General features: G+C 38.6%; 6 protein-coding genes across 11 annotated transcripts; 3 read left to right on the plus strand and 3 right to left on the minus strand.

Moving 5' to 3' along the window:
• Positions 1 to 23: 23 nt before the first annotated feature.
• On the minus strand, positions 24 to 4522 carry LOC106741443 (60S acidic ribosomal protein P0). Its single transcript, XM_014613489.1, has 5 exons — positions 4434 to 4522; positions 2221 to 2314; positions 1729 to 2139; positions 1304 to 1648; positions 24 to 234 (listed from the first exon to the last, which is right to left on the minus strand). The coding sequence occupies exons 2-5, from the start codon at positions 2272 to 2274 to the stop codon at positions 94 to 96; spliced, it is 951 nt and encodes a 316-aa protein (XP_014468975.1). The 5' UTR covers positions 2275 to 2314; positions 4434 to 4522; the 3' UTR covers positions 24 to 93.
• Positions 4523 to 5359: 837 nt separating this feature from the next.
• On the plus strand, positions 5360 to 6620 carry LOC106741525 (60S ribosomal protein L12). The gene is made up of 4 exons (XM_014613647.1): positions 5360 to 5525; positions 5619 to 5692; positions 5802 to 6194; positions 6552 to 6620. The coding sequence occupies exons 1-3, from the start codon at positions 5489 to 5491 to the stop codon at positions 6186 to 6188; spliced, it is 498 nt and encodes a 165-aa protein (XP_014469133.1). The 5' UTR covers positions 5360 to 5488; the 3' UTR covers positions 6189 to 6194; positions 6552 to 6620.
• A 90-nt stretch (positions 6621 to 6710) lies between these two features.
• On the minus strand, positions 6711 to 8408 carry LOC106741524 (derlin-1). Its single transcript, XM_014613646.1, has 2 exons — positions 7783 to 8408; positions 6711 to 7688 (listed from the first exon to the last, which is right to left on the minus strand). The coding sequence occupies exons 1-2, from the start codon at positions 8219 to 8221 to the stop codon at positions 7363 to 7365; spliced, it is 765 nt and encodes a 254-aa protein (XP_014469132.1). The 5' UTR covers positions 8222 to 8408; the 3' UTR covers positions 6711 to 7362.
• A 99-nt stretch (positions 8409 to 8507) lies between these two features.
• Positions 8508 to 10925, minus strand: LOC106741297 (translocon-associated protein subunit alpha). Its single transcript, XM_014613115.1, has 5 exons — positions 10633 to 10925; positions 10117 to 10293; positions 9773 to 10032; positions 9417 to 9684; positions 8508 to 9167 (listed from the first exon to the last, which is right to left on the minus strand). Exons 1-5 carry the CDS (start codon positions 10694 to 10696, stop codon positions 9082 to 9084), a joined length of 855 nt encoding a protein of 284 aa, XP_014468601.1. The 5' UTR covers positions 10697 to 10925; the 3' UTR covers positions 8508 to 9081.
• Positions 10926 to 11834: 909 nt separating this feature from the next.
• On the plus strand, positions 11835 to 15822 carry LOC106741481 (PRKCA-binding protein). Of its 6 annotated transcripts, none has more exons than XR_001374189.1 (6): positions 11835 to 12497; positions 12626 to 12685; positions 13177 to 13495; positions 13585 to 13780; positions 13838 to 14616; positions 14759 to 15822. XR_001374189.1 is itself a non-coding variant. In XM_014613568.1 (6 exons), the coding sequence occupies exons 2-6, from the start codon at positions 12481 to 12483 to the stop codon at positions 14542 to 14544; spliced, it is 1299 nt and encodes a 432-aa protein (XP_014469054.1). In that variant the 5' UTR covers positions 11839 to 11865; positions 12143 to 12480; the 3' UTR covers positions 14545 to 15822. The 6 variants fall into 6 exon arrangements, 5 of the variants coding, with proteins under 5 accessions (XP_014469053.1, XP_014469058.1, XP_014469055.1 ...); XM_014613568.1 differs by having other exon boundaries at positions 11839 to 11865; positions 12143 to 12497; positions 13838 to 15822; XM_014613567.1 differs by having other exon boundaries at positions 13838 to 15822.
• A 318-nt stretch (positions 15823 to 16140) lies between these two features.
• Positions 16141 to 17520, plus strand: LOC106741482 (60S acidic ribosomal protein P1). The gene is made up of 4 exons (XM_014613573.1): positions 16141 to 16351; positions 16593 to 16746; positions 17097 to 17198; positions 17424 to 17520. Exons 1-4 carry the CDS (start codon positions 16280 to 16282, stop codon positions 17435 to 17437), a joined length of 342 nt encoding a protein of 113 aa, XP_014469059.1. The 5' UTR covers positions 16141 to 16279; the 3' UTR covers positions 17438 to 17520.
• The last annotated feature ends 5 nt before the right edge of the window (positions 17521 to 17525 follow it).

Genomic DNA, 17525 nt, shown 5'->3' on the forward strand with positions numbered 1-17525 from the left:
GAGGATTAGATACACAGCAAGCATTCAAATCATACAAATGCAGTTTTTTTTATTTCAACATCAGAGACAAAATGCATTCATCGGACAGTTTTTTTAATCAAACAATCCGAATCCCATGTCATCGTCAGACTCTTCGGATTCCTCCTTCTTTTCTTCCTTTTTCTCTGCAACAGGAGTGTCTGTAGTTTCCGCTGACGGAGCCGCTACAGCGGCGGTAGCAAACTTGCTCGGATCCTGCAACCAGACCATAGTTCCATCACTCTCTATTGACATAGATTATCGGCTAAACAAGCATTTTTCTATTATATTTCGTTCAGACAGCGCTCTTGCGCAATATTTCAACTATGATCTTGACGTATCAGTGGGTTCTGCTATTTCTAGCTCTGACACGTGGATCAAGATCTTCAGACATGTAATGTTTTCATCATTAAATATATTCCAGAATAATTAGACACTGTGAAGTACATCTGTGTTTCATACAAAAATAAATCAATTTCTGCATGATTTTCAGTTATAAAAGTGACTCAAAATGGTAGTCGCGAACTTTGCACATGTATTCTGCTCCTTTAAACTAAGAAAAAATGTAAACATAGTCTTGTAAACACATGTCCAAGACGTGATACATTTAATGTCTAAAGTAGACAGTATTAACTTATAAAAAATGTTTCAAATAATCATATACTGTCTAATCGAGAAATTGTTCAGCAATATTTCAAACATATGCTTTAAAAAATATATTACATTAAATTATTTTTTGACACAAAGTACTCAATATTTCAAAAAATAAGGCTTTGCAAACCTATGTTCATTAGATATCAGTATTTAATTTAAAAGTGTGAAAATTTATGATTACCATTTGAATCATCCTGTAGGAGTCTTTCAACTTATAAACATCTTAAAATGATATATAGCACTGTGTTAACTACAACAAGTGATATAAAAGGACAAAACATGGTCAATCCCAAAAAAGATTTCTCTAATTTTCTGAGATATTTATGAATTTTAAACGATTCATAACTTCTAACTCAAAACTGAAAAAAGGGGTTGATCATCTTTTTCCTTCCAAAATAAGAATGTGTATAAAATTGTATCGTAATATATTTAAGCTAATCCGTATCAGACTATCGACTATGAAGGTCAACCCGACTGCCGACTGTCAGCTTTTAGTAGACCAATTACAATGAAACGCCGACATTCCGCGTCTGTAGTGTGATACAGGCTTTAGTATCGTGTACTTCATGGATTTGTTTCCAAAATAAACCCCATCACTAACTGAAAAGCTAAATTGTGCATTTTTCCGTACCTTGATATATTCCTTGATAGTGGCAGCTTCTGCGAAATCAACATCGGTAACAGCAGCAATGGCCAACAGATTCTTGAAGCCATTAACAATGCTATGCGGTGCACTAGCGACTGTGGGATAACCAATTGCTAAACAAATGGATGCCACATTTGCAACTCCAGCTAGGAATTTCTCACGGAGATCCTCAGATTTGATGTCCAAAATTTCGGGTGCAAAAATGGTGCCGGAATCATATACTTGTTCGACAAGTAAACCGTACGAGAATGGAGAAATGTTTAGCATATTCAGAAGCGTAGCTTCCGAAGCTCCCACTTTGTCACCAGGTTTAAGGATGTGCACATCATTCTGAAATTTTGCATCACATTTTTATATTGAAATAATAGATCATAGATGTAAGATTTTTGGATTCTTCAACAAGTACTTACAATAATTTCGATTGTACCCTTGGAAATTTTTGTCGGTATACTTAGAGCTTGGAAGAACGAAGTCTTTTCAGGACCGAGACCTGTATTTTGAGCTGGGATGATGACGCTCAAAGGTGCTATAGCACCAGCTCTAGCAGGTGCACGCACTTTGTTCTCCAGTAATTTGTCCCTTACTTCGATCAAATCCCCCCGAGTAAAGACAAATCCGACATTACCACGAATATGAGGTAGCAATTTTTCTAACGCAGCATTGCGTTCAACATGACCACGAATAGCTTTTCTCATCATGGTGTTCTTGCCCATCAAGACTACTGCATTTCCACGCAATGACATACGTATTTGTTGCATTTGTTTGGAGCCAACATTGTCGGCTCCCACAATAAAACATTTTGGATAATCATCCAATAGTTGCTGGTATTAAAGAACAAAGAATGCATTTTAGTAAATTTTGCAAATAATATAACATGCAAATGTAAGAAAAAAAATATTTACTACAAGCTTGGTGAAATAATTTGCCTTCCATGATGTTTTGTCCTCCCTACCCATCTTGAAAAGTGTGTAAGGATTCCTTGCGGAAATTTAAGGACTGAAAGTAACGAAAACGAAGAGTTAAAATTATGTATCAAACAATAGGAACTCATATTAGTAATTTATTTCACTAAATTATATTAAATGTATCTTTTGTATATAAGGTGTACACCAAGCATACCCCTCTCCCCTTGATGCTACAGCCCATGTAGGGGGCCGGCTTGGTCCTACCTTTCTCTCGCGTATGCATGTGGTGCGCAAGATTATATACACATGCATACGACCTACATAGGTTAAACACCGGTTCTGAACGGCAAATTTTTGGAGAGAGGTTTCCCAGTAGCATAAATACTCTTAGTGGTTTACCAGACCACCGAAGAGGAGTCACGAACATGAAAATTTTTCTGGCTCTACCAGGAATCAAACCTGGGATTTCTAGCATAGCACAGACCGGCTTGTTATTTACTACGCCACACTCGCGCTCGTGTACCAGCATAAGAATACCTAAATATCTACTTTGTTTTTATGACACGAGAAATGTGTTTAGAGCATAATTTAATGATTTCGAGGGAAGAATAGCGTAAAAGGAAAAATTTTTTATAGTTATTTCTTTCTATTATTTTTTAAATATTTTTCAATTACTTTTTAAGTTCTTTTATTGAAGTTTCCAAGATATTTAGGTATTCTTCTCCTTATGCTTCTCATCATTCTGTACAATATTTGCATGCGAATAAGTTGTTATTTTTAATTTTTTCGAGTTTCTTATATTTTTTGATAAGTGGCTTTCTCATCATCGCACTGTGTATATTTATATAAATAAAATTAAAAATAAATAGATGTTATGACTCTTGTGATATAATAAATATATAAATAAAATTCAGCAACTAAGCAAATGAGATCCAACTAATTTATCTTACTGACATGATTAATTTGTTTTATATTGAAAAAAACTATATTAATATAATTACTCATCTGTATCAGACTTTTACTTGCCTAGTTGCTGACTTTTATTTTTATATTGGAGAAATAAAACTATTTATTTAAATCAGCGAACCAGATAATAAAATGAAAGAAACATTGCCTTTGTTTCTGCCAGATGACCTTATATCCAGAAAGAATATATAAATAATATTCCTGTCTTCATCTGTTTGTGTCCATTTTTGTCTTATTTGATTCTATATAGACTATATAACATGTTAATATAACAGAAAGCAAGATTCTATTTAGCCATAGCCTTTGTTTTATAGGCTACAGCCATGCAATTTTCCTTCCAGTATGTTATATAGTTTAATGTTTTAATGTTTCTGAATACTCGCTATTCTTCTTTGATGATGTCAGGCATGATTTTCCTTGTTTCTGATGTCACCAAAGAACAGTCATATGGTCTGTTTTTATTTTTTCAACTGAGCTGGATGCACTGGTTCAAGAAATGTACACATACTGGCATAAGAATTTTGTACATACATTTCATGTTCTTCAGCGTGCATGTAAATTTCTTAAACTAGTGCAGCCGATTTAGCTAAAAAGAACAAACTAATAGCGAGTATCCAAGAGCCTTAAATTCATCTTACTACGTGGTCTTATCATATAAGATTGGCCCTGTTCAACAGAACATTAATTTTAAAACTGTTAGAAGTTTCTTGTAGATTAGATTACTCCTGTATTCAAAAAAAATAATGATATCTTAGATTACGTAACTTTTTCTTAAGGCGAAAACGTGAAAATTCCAAATGCTTCTAAATTAAAAAATTTAAATTTTTCAAGAATTTATGCTAGAAAAGAAAATTCATGGCTCTCTGGAAATAAAATATGAATCCTCTCATCGGGTGTAAACTTGTGAAAAGTGTAAATTTTCTAATTTGAAGACATTTAGAATTTTCACTTTATATTTCCATTTTAGGAAAAATTTATTGAATAACTGGTTTCGAAAACTTCCAACAGTTGTAGAATAAACGTTATTATTAACTTAACATACTTTTGTTTACCCAAGACCACATGGTTTTATAACCTCTTTAACTATATTAAAAAAAAAGATTTAAAAAATTATATATATATAACTTTATATTACTTTTATATAAAAGTACGAATATGCATAGTGCCAAATTTAAGATTGAAAAGATCAAAAATATAAAGAATATACGTTAACGTTGCAGATGTAATATAAGAACGTGTCTCACCTCACAAGGGTTACCACAAAATGGCCGGGCAAGAACCGAATCGTAATAAAAATAGCTTGCATGTCCTATCCATGATGTGGCAAGGCATACACCATACGCCACCTAGCGGTAGATTTATAAGGCTACTAGTTGAGTTATAAGGGTTTTTGCCCACAGGACATAAAAGTGTTTGCCGCTCTAGAACGACACGACAGCCAATAAACTTTCAGTTCTCGTGGATAAACGGCATGTTGATTGGCTACCGCGTCGTTTCTTGCCGCGTGGCAAGCATTACCGCGTCCTGTGAGCAGAAGCCATTAAGTCCGTATCAGATTATGGATTGGAGATTGAAATTGAATTGAAATTTGATCAATCAGTGCAAAGTTCACTAAATTTCATTAAACGAGTTTAGTTAACTTTGTACTGATTGGCCAAATTCAATTCAATCTCAATCTCTAATCCGTAATCTGATACAGGCTTTAAAGTTTTTAAACGATGAGAGATTAAGTCAGAGACACACGATGCTTGTTTTCGTGCTGAATTGATTGCTGGATAGAAATATTGCGTTTTGATTGGTGCATTTCCAAAAATGAATAACAATTCACTAATCAAAACGCAATATTTCCATTCAGCTACAATCCAGCACGAAAACAAGCATCGTGTGCCGCTGGCTTTATTATATACTTATATTGAATAGGAAATATTTCGCACCATTTATCGCTAATAAAAAATGTCCCTAGAAAGCGATTTCTCCTATTGGATTGAAACGTGCGACGAACGGGACGCAGACGGTCTGTTCTTTTTAGCTGCACTATTAATCTAATGCAATAAGTTAGTCCGAGCCAAATATATTTTGACTCACACGATTTATTGTAACAGTTCAGTAGTACTATTAAAAAGAACACACTAAATGTAAATTCTCCATTACAGCCTGTTCCATTACAATTCCGCTTCCGTTCCTTACAGCTGCTTCTTTTCGAGAAGAGGTCCGTTGTGTAAAGACGCGTGGTCCATTTTTCTCGTAATCGAATTACATCAACATTTTTTCTTAAAAATTTTCGCCAGGAACTATCACAATGCCTCCTAAGTTCGATCCAAATGAAATCAAGAAAGGTATTTTCTTAAATTTTCTCTTAACATATTCAAATTTTAGGAAACTATAATCTTAAAATATATGTATGTTAAAATTATCCTCTTTGAACACAGTGTATTTGCGATGCGTCGGTGGTGAAGTAGGAGCCACTTCATCCCTTGCTCCAAAAATTGGTCCCCTTGGTTTGGTAAGTTGTAAGAAAATTTCGCATATGCAATAATTACTTGTATATATCTGAAATAGGTTATGCATGTGCTGTTATCTGAAAACGTTTTTCTTTCCTCCTCTTCTCTCAGTCACCTAAAAAAGTTGGTGATGACATTGCCAAGGCCACTAGTGACTGGAAGGGTCTGAAAATTACAGTTCAACTGACCATTCAAAACCGACAAGCTACAATCTCGGTTGTGCCTTCTGCAGCTTCCCTTATTATTAAGGCTCTCAAGGAGCCGCCTAGAGATCGCAAGAGGCAGAAGAATATCAAGCACAGTGGTAATCTGTCCTTTGACGATATCGTTTCCATTGCCCGTGCTATGAGGTCAAGGTCAATGTCGCGAACACTGAGTGGTACTGTCAAGGAGATTCTGGGTACGTGTCAATCAGTTGGATGTACCGTGGAAGGCAGACCACCCCACGACCTTATAGACGACATTAATGCAGGCGAACTGGAAGTTCCTGAGGAATAATTGCTGGTGGGTATAGGGCCCTTGGTTCATTCTTTTCACTGATGTAACAAAAAAAGCAGTATTTATTCAATTTACAATAGTTGATTACATACTTATGAAATTTGCCATTAGCATTTTCGGAATTATTGGTTCTTTCATTTGCGATGAAGTCACAATATGAAAAGTATTAACTATGGGCCTTTGGTAGGGGTTGGCATCCCATCCACTTGCATAGCTTTAACTACATCAACTGATGGTGTTACATGCTAGCAAGTTAACTTGGCCACTGAGGAGACAACCTCAATAAAAAAATCATATGATAACTTCTTGCGGGATAGAAATGTATGTTTTATTAAGTAGTTTTTGTCCGTTTTATTTTTCCAGATTTTTGTAAGATGCAGAAAATAAACACTTCAGAAAAAAACTAAATATATATATGTATATATATATATATATAGTACTTTCTTTGTTATCTTATGCTATCCATTTATTCCTTGCGTATACATTGTAATATAAACCGTGGTACTAACCATCACGAATTCATGGTTTTTCTTATAAATTTTTATCAAGAAATTACGGAGACAGTTAATTTTATTTTATTCCTACTGTCAATATTGGTTTTTACTAGAAACACTCGGGATTCCCTACATTTATCCAATGCGAATCGTACAATTTATATGTTACTTCAGTCCCATACTTTTTCATTTATTACTATACATGAAAAAATATACAGAAAATTATATGTACAAACTTTTACGGGGATAAACGTGTCTCATCAAGTGCAATCTGTGATCGATTATTAATTGAGAAAATATATAATGCCCTGTAAAACATTAAATAATATGTCCTTGACTTTGTAATCATTGATTGTTCATTATCATCAAAGTGTGCATATACTATTAATATAGTTACATAAAATCACAAGTGTTTTTATATTATATAATGATATGAGATCTCTAGTTTTTTTTAAATTTTCGATGTGTACTCACGTTATTTGCTACGAATACATAATTTAAAATACATATTTTGGGCTTATGTTTTAATCATTGTAGTTATGCAAAAGTTTACAAAGATGCTTGGAAGAATTTGTGATGCAGAGACGTGAAGAAACAAATGATTGCTGTCAATGAGCGTAGAATGTGTACAAATAATAATTTGTTGTAATCAGTGATTTCTCGTAAGCAAAATTATTTAATTATTGTTGACCCAACACATGACCTCTTCCCCAATTGTGTCCCCCAAATATATTTCTCCCTTGAGCATTTTGTTCCGGAGCTGGCCTGTGTGTTGGTGGAGCTCCGAATGATCGAACTCCGCCTCTTTGAGATGGGAAGTAATTTTCAAGTATCCTCGGAGTATTCAGTAATTCAGGCCCACCGAGCTCCTGAGGATACTTAAACTTCAAGAAGACATACAGATGCCCAACCAGAATGCCAAACAGCTCCATCATTCCACCTCTAGAAATGATCAAGTTAAATCCAAACAAGACCCAAGGCAGATACATAGCTTTAAATTGTGTGCCTGTTGACAAAAATTAATTTTTAATAATCTGTACCAATCGACTGGTAAATTTCATCATTGTATGGGACATGAGGAGGAAGTACGCGAAACATACCAAACCAGAAGTTTACGATAGCATCCTTATTCAGCTGACACCATACGTATAACACACTGAGCACCATGGGATCCATGAGCAAGGGGAAGTCGCCGACGAGGCCGATGATGACACAACATATCCAGTTGAACAACAGGAGGAAACAATAATCAGCTGGCTTGCCATCGTATTCTCCTCGTTCTAACCTCAGCGAATAATTATACAAGAAGTAACAATTAATCAAGAAATGAAAGCCCGAGCCCGGGCTGAGAGGATAATAGAAGACACTCGTCACTGCCCTCCAAATTTCGAAATTGCTTAGAAATCGATCGGGCCACAGTATCAGCAGATGCGGACTGACGAAGCCGAATCTGCCGAGTAATGTCAGAACGGCGGTGCACAGCAACCAGTATCTCGTGAATATCGGCAATGAACCAAACCAGTCTCTCACGTCTGACATTTTGCACGATTCCACGACACTGTTCTCTCCTGGGGAACCAACAACCGACTGACCGTTCACGAGTGATCCAGGGTTCACCAGCGACGCAAAGTATGACGTGTTGATTACACCGCTAAATGTGCTACACGTATCTGCGATCGCGTTTCGTTAGGTTACGTACGACATGCGCGTACAGGTTATGTTACGAAAAAAAAAAAAAAAAAAAAAANACGGCGGTATTTTATGCCTATACACGTGATCTTTGTTTCCGTGTCGCATTCGCTTTGAGAAATGATAACACATGAACTCAAGTCGAGTTTGGTAGAGTTGTTTATACAAAATTGTTTTATTGAACATACTCGCATATTGGTAAAATAATTACAGAATAATCACAATTTTTTTTCTCACTTCCGTTATACGACGCTCGCACGCATGCATTCATGTTGTTTGTGACGTGCAGATAACACGAAAGAGAAGACAAAAATGAAAATATCTCGGGGGAGAGAAAACATAAAATCCATTACGCTACAATGTATACGATGTGACTTTATATGCAGGTTTTGCGCAAACAAAACAAAATGTTGAATATCACCGTATTATCGTGTCTCCACTGAGACAAGTACTGAACATGTACGTATATATCATTGGAGTGAAAATTATCAGCAATACGGCTCTCCCTGCATTATTGCCTCAAATGTCATTGAAAATCTGTGCTCTGCGCTACTAAGTAGAGTTGCGTGAGAATTGTTTTTTGTTTTACAAAAATCAAAATATCACGATTATGGAATCCCGGATGGTTTTTAAAAAATTATTGCGATTGCACAATACAGATCCTCCTGTGTCACTTTTAAATAATATACATACATAAATAGTAACATAGTTCAGTCATCAGAACCAGCTGTTCTTTTTGCTTTTCTTTGTCCTGGACTTTGCTTTGAAAACCTAGGTACTACGCCCCTAGATTTATCTGTAAAAAGTATCATTTATTAAGAACTTTCACGTTTATGTAACGCAATGTCTATTAACATGTGTGAACAAATTAATAAAATTTATAATGTTAATTAAGGGGCTTGAAATAAGAAAGAAGACATTTTATATGGAAGATCAAAAAATAATTCGATACATCTTATACTCATTTAAAATTCAAATGCTCTTCACAGGTACCATTTAATTTCGATTTTAAGTGATATAAATAAATGCTCATTTTATTACTTACTAATTCTGTTAAGAGTTTCCTTTGGCAGCCAATCGTAATCTACATTATTGGGATTAGATGTGCCCATTTCTACCGGTGCTTTACGAGTAGTGGAGGAGCGCGACTTGCGTCCTAAAGATGATAATAATTGCTGACCTCCCACAAGTGTCAATATAACGCACGCTGTGAGGAACACATAGAGGAAAATGGTCTCTCCATCCAGGCCATCGTCTATCTCTATGATCTGTACGGTTTCGTTGAAGACTGCTTCATTGTAGGAAACTCCATTCTGTAGAAGCGTAATGTAATATTTACGTGTATTGTGCCTATAAATATATATATATATATATTTCATTTATGTACAATTTCATACTTACCACATCTCTATAATTGAGATTAACATTCAGACCGAATGGTCTCCCAGCAAAGTTGTCAGCTGGTATAAAGGAATAAGCCAAGGTAGCTTCGTGCTTAGGCTTCACAACCTTATTGAATGTGAATGTTGAGAAGTTCTGAATATAAAAGTTGAAATCCATTGCATAACGGAAAGAAGCATCCAGTGATTCCAGAACAAAGTCACCCTCACCCTTATTGGTGAAACCGACAAGGAATTCTACTATGTTTCCAGCTGGCAATTCTGTTAAATACATAATACACTTCAGTATACCATGTACAAATTATCCTGTTCTAATTTCAATTACCAAAAATATAATAAAAATACCAAGAGTAGATAATGTATTGTGAATGGGTCTTGTAAAAAGTATTGTCGTGTCAGCATCGGCTGAAGCATTGCTTGTATCTTCCTCTGTCTCCTCATCAGCTATTATACTACCTTCTTCACCTTCCACATCAACAATATCATCGATATTCTCATCCTCTTGAGCATAAACACCGTACCCTGATCAAAACAGACACAACATATGTTACAAGCAACTATGTTATCCTGCCGGCTGTGGCAAAAACGTCTCGAACAATACTCTCTCTTCGAAGTATCACCTTTCTAAGTACGCACATCTATGAATCAACGTAACGACAGCTGGTGGAACCTTCGGAGCACCGGATAACTCCGCTTAAACGCGCGAATTAGATTCCGCTCGAAAGACTTTCGCATTATCGATTGAATTTTTTTCACAGAGGAACTCAACAGCCGTGCGACCGAGCGTCGCGATAAACATGCGAGCAGGACGTGCCTGATCGAGATACGTCAACATGCGAAGCGTAAAACGCGCGTATTTACCTTCATTCGCCGCAAGCGCGAACGCCGAAAGGGCCGCTAATAGGAAAACGTTGAATCTCTTCATTTCGATACGCTGCTCGGCGAGCGTCCTTTCAGTTAGGAATGTCGATTAATTCGACCTCGCATCCACTCACTCACGATACTGACCCCACAGCGCGACGCTCCGACATAACGTGACGGTTACCACCTTTACCAGCACCGCGCCGCGTGCTACGTGGAAGGTCAACAGAGTAGTCGTCAATTCGTCAACGTGGAACCGAGAAAGCGACGCAGCGCGGCGCGCCGCGACGACGCGCGACGATCGCCACGAAACGCGAGGAGCTCGCAAGACGGCGCACCGGCGCGTTCGATTCCCCATTGATGGCGCGCGCGCGTCCCATGACCGCCATTGCACTATATGACATATTGGAATGAGCACTGACGCGATAGGGGCCGTAAGTACTCAGGTAGAACAAATTTTTGAAAGATCTCTTAAAGACGCCTGGAAGATATCTAAAAAAACATAGAACGCCCTTTGAATGCCTTTAAGACATCTCTTAGACATTTGTTCTGCTTAGGTGGGCCTGCGAGACAAAGGCCGATATTCATAGTTGGATCTTATATTTGAGATTATCTTAAATTCATCTTGAGATGTTTCGTAGCCAATGAAACGAGCCGTACAGCATCTGAAGATCAATTTACGTTTTATATATAAAACAGTCTTATATATAAGATTCAATAAATACCGGCTGAAGACTGTAACTAAGTAGTATCTCGCTGTCTGTCTTACTAACATGCTATATAGTCTATGTAGGCTAAGATAAGACAAAGATGGGGATACTACTTATGTATGTACTATCTCTCGACATCATCTAGCAGAAACAAATGGTCTGTTCTTTTTAACTGCACTGCTGAACAATAAGTTAAAACGAGACAAAACATACTTGTCTCACTCTAATTTATTGCACCAGTTCAGTAGTGTTACTAAAAAGAGCAAATCAAAGAGCAGTGCTCATTCCAGTTTGTTATATAGTTCAATGGTGACCGCCCAATCGGCTGCCAATGGCGGACCGATCTCGACGCATGAAGCACGCTGATTCGTCGCTCCTGAGGTCGCAGCGAGCGTCATCTTGGCCGTTTCGCTAGGTGGCGTTGTCGCTCGAATTTCTCGTTTGCGACGCGCGGTGTGAAATCTTGCAGATACTCGTCACGAGTGACTGGAGTTGACGGGAGTTGACAGAAACTCATCTCCCGGTCGGATTATATTGTTTGTTGTTAAAATCGGACCGTTAAATCGCTTTATCTCCGTTCTCTTCTAAATGTAAAATCTTCTAACGTAGAATCGGACACCGATCTGTTTTGCTCTGTATTTCGGCTACTTTTTACGAATAACACAACTTATTAGACTAGATTAACACCGGATTAACTATCGGGGAACGGTTTATCTTCTTTTGACGATCTGAGTGGAAATCGCGCGAAGTTGCAAGAGAACGGTCGGAAAGTAACTAACGAAGTGCGCTAACCCTTACAGACGACGGATATGACGGGCTTAGGCATGGATTTCGAGGATGATTTCTTCTTCGAGGAGGATAAAATGTTGGTTATGGCGGACTGCGGATGTTGATTGTCGATTAGCCCGTAATTCGCTGTCGTCACGCTGCGTTACAGTCTCAATGTGCTTTCTTTTGGTTGTAATATGCATGTCTGAATGCCACGGTGCGGTGGAACAGTTCAAGAGGTGATTCGGCCTTGTCCGCGAACAGTACTGGTGTACCTCGAAATTCGAGCGGATCAGCCTCGGACGATAGAGCCTCCTTTGTTGCTCTGACCACCGTACCATCGGCTAACGTCGAATTGCACCAACTGGCTATGATGGAAGATCGCATGTACGCACTATTCTTACGTCACAATTACATTGATTTTTCACTTCTACTCTTGGCTTTACATATGTCTCTCTCTCTGCCAAATTTCAATTCCTTTCTTCTCTATTGTCGCTTGTCGTATTGGGACTTAGACCAGACATAGAGCTGGTCGCGCAAGATGAATGTGTACAGCAACGACCCGCCAACCAGATGTAAGTTTTTACTTCTGAGCACTTTCATTGTGTGAAACATATTTATATCGTGAAATCGTAATTTACTATATGGGTAACACCGAACATCTCTTATCGAGAAATTAACAGAGGCGCCAATGCTTCCCAATTTGAAAGTATCTTTATCACAGTTTGAGAAATTACACATAGCTTGCTACTGACATGCAAGTAAGTAAATATCTGTATGCAATTTTAAGTAACATCAATAAGTTTCCTATGTTCCTTTTGTGAGATACAGATTTTACTTAATATTGTTTCTATAGATACAACATGATTGCAATACCTATTTCTGACAACTTTCCAGTGCAAAAATAATTTCTAAGTACCATCTATGAATTTTTACGTTTACCACACCACATATTTTTTCCATCTTTATATCTGTATTTCCTTATTATACACTTTGTGATCCATAGGGCTGCTTGTGCACGTGTATCTGCTTAAAAATTCACTGCTCTTCTTTTCTGAACATCCAGGGGCATGACCATCACATCCGGGAACGTCGTAATACAGAAGGACGCCAGTAATCTTATTGGCATAAGTATCGGCGGCGGTGCGCCGCTCTGTCCGTGTCTGTACATCGTACAAATTTTCGACAATACACCTGTCGCGCTGGACGGCACTCTTCAATCGGGCGACGAGCTCGTGGCGGTGAATGGCGCGTCGGTGAGAGGCAAAACCAAAGTGGAGGTCGCGAAGATGATCCAGTCCTGCGACTCGCAGGTCAGCATCAATTACAACAAGCTGCACGCTGACCCTAAGCAAGGACGCACCCTGGACATCGCTCTCAAGAAGGCAAGGATTATACTGACGATTGTGCGACATTTCTAGATAAATCTATTTCGCGGAGATTGTGCGACCGTTAAATCTTGGGATTTGTGCAGGTGAAGCATAGATTAGTCGAAGGGATGGGCAGCACCACGGCCGACGCGCTCGGACTGTCGCGAGCCATTCTATGCAACGACGCTCTCGTCCAGCGATTAATGGCGTTGAAGCGCACGGAGAACTTCTACCGAGGCCTCGTCGCGCACGCCAAGGCCACGTTACACGCCTTCTTCGACTTGACTCAAATCTACAAAGGTATTCACGATCAAGGTGGTCGCGATCGGCTCATCTGTTCGATTTCTCTTCTTCCAGTGTTCGGGGACGCTTTCGCCGCGATTGGAGTGCGAGAACCGCAACCGCGCGCCAGTGAGGCCTTCCGGCAATTCGGAGAGCAACACAGGCAAATGGAAAAGTTCGGCGTGACGATGCTGAAAACTCTGAAGCCGATACTGAGCGACCTCGGGACGTATCTCAACAAGGCTATCCCGGACACGCGGCTGACCATCAGCAAATACGCCGACGCGAAGTTCGAGTATCTGTCTTACTGCTTGAAGGTGAAGGAGCTGGACGACGAGGAGCAGAGCTGCGCGGCTCTGCAGGAGCCGCTCTATCGCGTCGAAACGGGCAATTACGAGTACCGTCTGGTGCTGAGGTGCCGGCAGGAGGCTCGCGCCAGGTTCGCCAAGCTCCGCTCGGACGTGCTGGTGAAGCTCGAACTGCTCGACAACAAGCACGTGCAGGACGTCGTGTGGCAGTTGCAGAAGTTCGCGACCGGCTTGGCGAAGTATTACGCCAGCGCGCGGGACCTGCTCTCGGCCGTGACGCTGTTCCCGGTCGAAGTCGATCTCTCGCATTCCGCGTTCCAGTACAAATCCACCGGGCCGCAAACATTGACGGATAGCGAGGACATCGAGGAGTACGAGCCGGATGAGAAGCAACAGAGCGTTCAGAGCGAGGAGCTCCTCATCGACACGCAGACCTTCCCGTTGATATCGCCGAAGGCGACCGACAACACGTAGCGATACTTGTTGAGCTTCTGAAGAGTCTCGTATCTTCTCGAGGAATCTCCCGCGACTTTTATCATGTTCGGCGTATGTATACGAGAGCTCTTTCTTGGATTTTCGTCTCGATCGCGTTGAATGCTTGACACACAGTCGGCAGATTAAGCTGCAATTGGTAGTAAGCTTTTTTTTACTTTTTGCTCTAAACGCTAAATTGCAATATAATTTCTAGATAAAAAGCGTTTCCAGCGCTACCAGGCATTGCAACTCTCAAGATTCAAGCGTTATTACTTTTTGGCAGCGCAGGAAGCGGTTTTTCTTCTTTTATTTACGTTACATTTTGCTGCTTAGAACAAATCCCTTGTCCGCATTCTTGCTTTAAGACGTAAGCAGTAATCAAATTGACCAGCCACGGCCGTTTATTAGAAGAATTAGCGATCGTGGTTGGTCAATTTGCTTACTGCTGTTTCGTCTTAAAACAAGACTGTGGAAAAGAAGACAAAGCTAAAAGCTAAAGGCTTATTACAATTATTGGACTATTGTGTGTAGATCCAGACTTAAAAATTGCAACACTCTTTTCCGTTAAGTTTCACGACGCGTCTCGTATCCAGTAGGAAAATGTGTCTCCTGCGAGTTACTAAAGAGCAAGTTCTATTGGATGCACGAGATATATTGCGAAACTCATCGGAAATAAGTGTTGCAACCTTTAAGCTTGGTCTACAATGTGCTCTTTGCGTCTTGTTTCTTGCTCTCTATCTTTTTTTTTCTGTGAGAACTTCTATTCACCTATGGAAAAGAGATAGAGAGCAAGATGCAAGACGCAAAGAGCACATTGTAGACCAAGCTTTAATCTCTGCCGATTGTACATTCCTGAATAATGCATTCCTTGTTAATCGCAACGCATGGCGACCGAATGCCATTTACCTAATCCTTCGTTAGTTACGGCGCGAACGAATTTATCCGAGTCACGCTGTATTTATTGTGTACAGATGATGGAATCTAATTATTACTTCCAACGCACGCCGCGCAACTCGCAGATGTAAGATACATATTTTTAATAGCTATCTTATCCTTACGATCTTTGGGACGTATTTAGCGAGCAAATTATCCGTTATCGGATTTTGTTTTCTATAAATTCAGTTGGAGCGATATATTTGTATTTCATACACAAAGAACGCGCCATCAATTATATTTCTCCTTCGATCGTGCGTGAGAACGCGATATATAGATATTATTTATAAACTATACATATATAATATATATATAAGTATTTACAAATCAAATAATATATATACTATGTATGATACAACTGATGTATATTTGCAAAGAATAAAATATATACTAAAACTGTTGTTTTGGATATATACGAGAAAACTGCTTTTCTTACATTTTAACTTTCCTCCTGCTGTTTGTGTAAATTCGTGATGAATCTTTGTATAATTAAAAATACATTTTTATTTAGTTTTTTTGTGAATGGAGCTTCAAAAGTTTCGTTTGGACTCAAAATTGTCCAATGATAAGAGTTGGAAGATGATGCATTCAAATTGTCCCGCCTTTTTTGTTGCATCGGGGAAGTCGGAAACGCCGCCATTTTAAGAAACGTAACTTCCACCGCGAGAACTTTTCTTTCGCTCCTTCGTTCGGTCGTGCGAACTGTGTGCTTGTTCTCTGCATAGAGCTAAGGTCACATCGACGACTTGCACCAATTATTAAGTTCCATCCGATCTAAAGAGACAAGATTTAAACGGGAAAAATGGCAACTGAGACTGAGCTCGCATGCGTTTACTCCGCGTTGATCCTTGTGGACGATGACATCGCCGTAACCGTAAGTACATATCGCAGAGGTTAGCACGCCACGTTATTTCCACACGTCCCTATTTTTGTTAAAGTTCCTAATTTTACTAAAGACTATTAAAAGTAGGAATATTACCGGTACTTGCAGATTTCTCGGTTTCTCGTTAGTTTTCCATATTTATTGTAAACCAGAATTGCTCAATAGTTTAATGTATCTTTGCATGATGGTTATATTCTTTGTTTATTGAATTGTCTTCATTTATGTGCCACAGGGAGAAAAAATTCAAACAATTCTGAAGGCGGCCAATGTTAATGTTGAATCTTACTGGCCTGGACTTTTTGCCAAAGCTCTAGAAGGAGTAAATGTTAAGGAACTGATCACTAATATTGGATCTGGTGTTGGTGCTGCACCTGCAGGAGCTGGTGGTACGTATATATTTTTTTAGTGGACTAATTATTTTAATTTAATATCCTTTATGATCTGCAAAATATAACACATGTATATATATAATGATTTTAAACTTTGAACTCTGTCCTCTTCATCCACCGACTAGACAATTCAGATTGTTAGTACGGTCAGCAATAGAGGAGAAAGAAAGTGGAAACAATGCTTCCTTTGGTTTTGTCCAATGAGGATATAACCTAAGTTTTGTTAACAACAGAACAATTTTCCAGTTCTTAATATATAAATTTCTTCTCAGGAAATGTTTTATATCGAAAAATGTAATCTCTTAATAGTTTCATGCAAGGAATAACATATGTATTTTCCTTTAAAGCTCCAGTCGCTGCGGCACCCGCCAGTACAGAGGCTGCACCAGCCAAGGAAGAAAAGAAGAAGGAAGAACCAGAGGAGGAATCAGACGACGACATGGGCTTTGGTAAGTTACATCAAATTTATAATGTTTAATCCGACAAAAATAACCGAAAAGTGTAGACATCATAAAGAATATTCAATGATTAATACAGCATGTATTAGCTACGGAATATACATATGACGACATCGTATAGCAAAATGAGAATACAACGAAACAAATTACCTCCCAACCAATGAACGTAACAAATTCTAATTTTAATCACATTGCACAATCTATTTTCGGTTACAGGTCTATTCGATTAAGCTCAAGGATCGCGCTACGTTGGTCCATTCCTTTTGTATGTACAGTTATATTGTACAATAAATAAAACATTTTGACAAATATATATAT

The sequence above is a fragment of the Dinoponera quadriceps genome, unplaced genomic scaffold (assembly GCF_001313825.1).
Source record: "Dinoponera quadriceps isolate SergipeBrazil2010 unplaced genomic scaffold, ASM131382v1 scaffold405, whole genome shotgun sequence".
Lineage (NCBI taxonomy): Eukaryota > Metazoa > Arthropoda > Insecta > Hymenoptera > Formicidae > Dinoponera > Dinoponera quadriceps.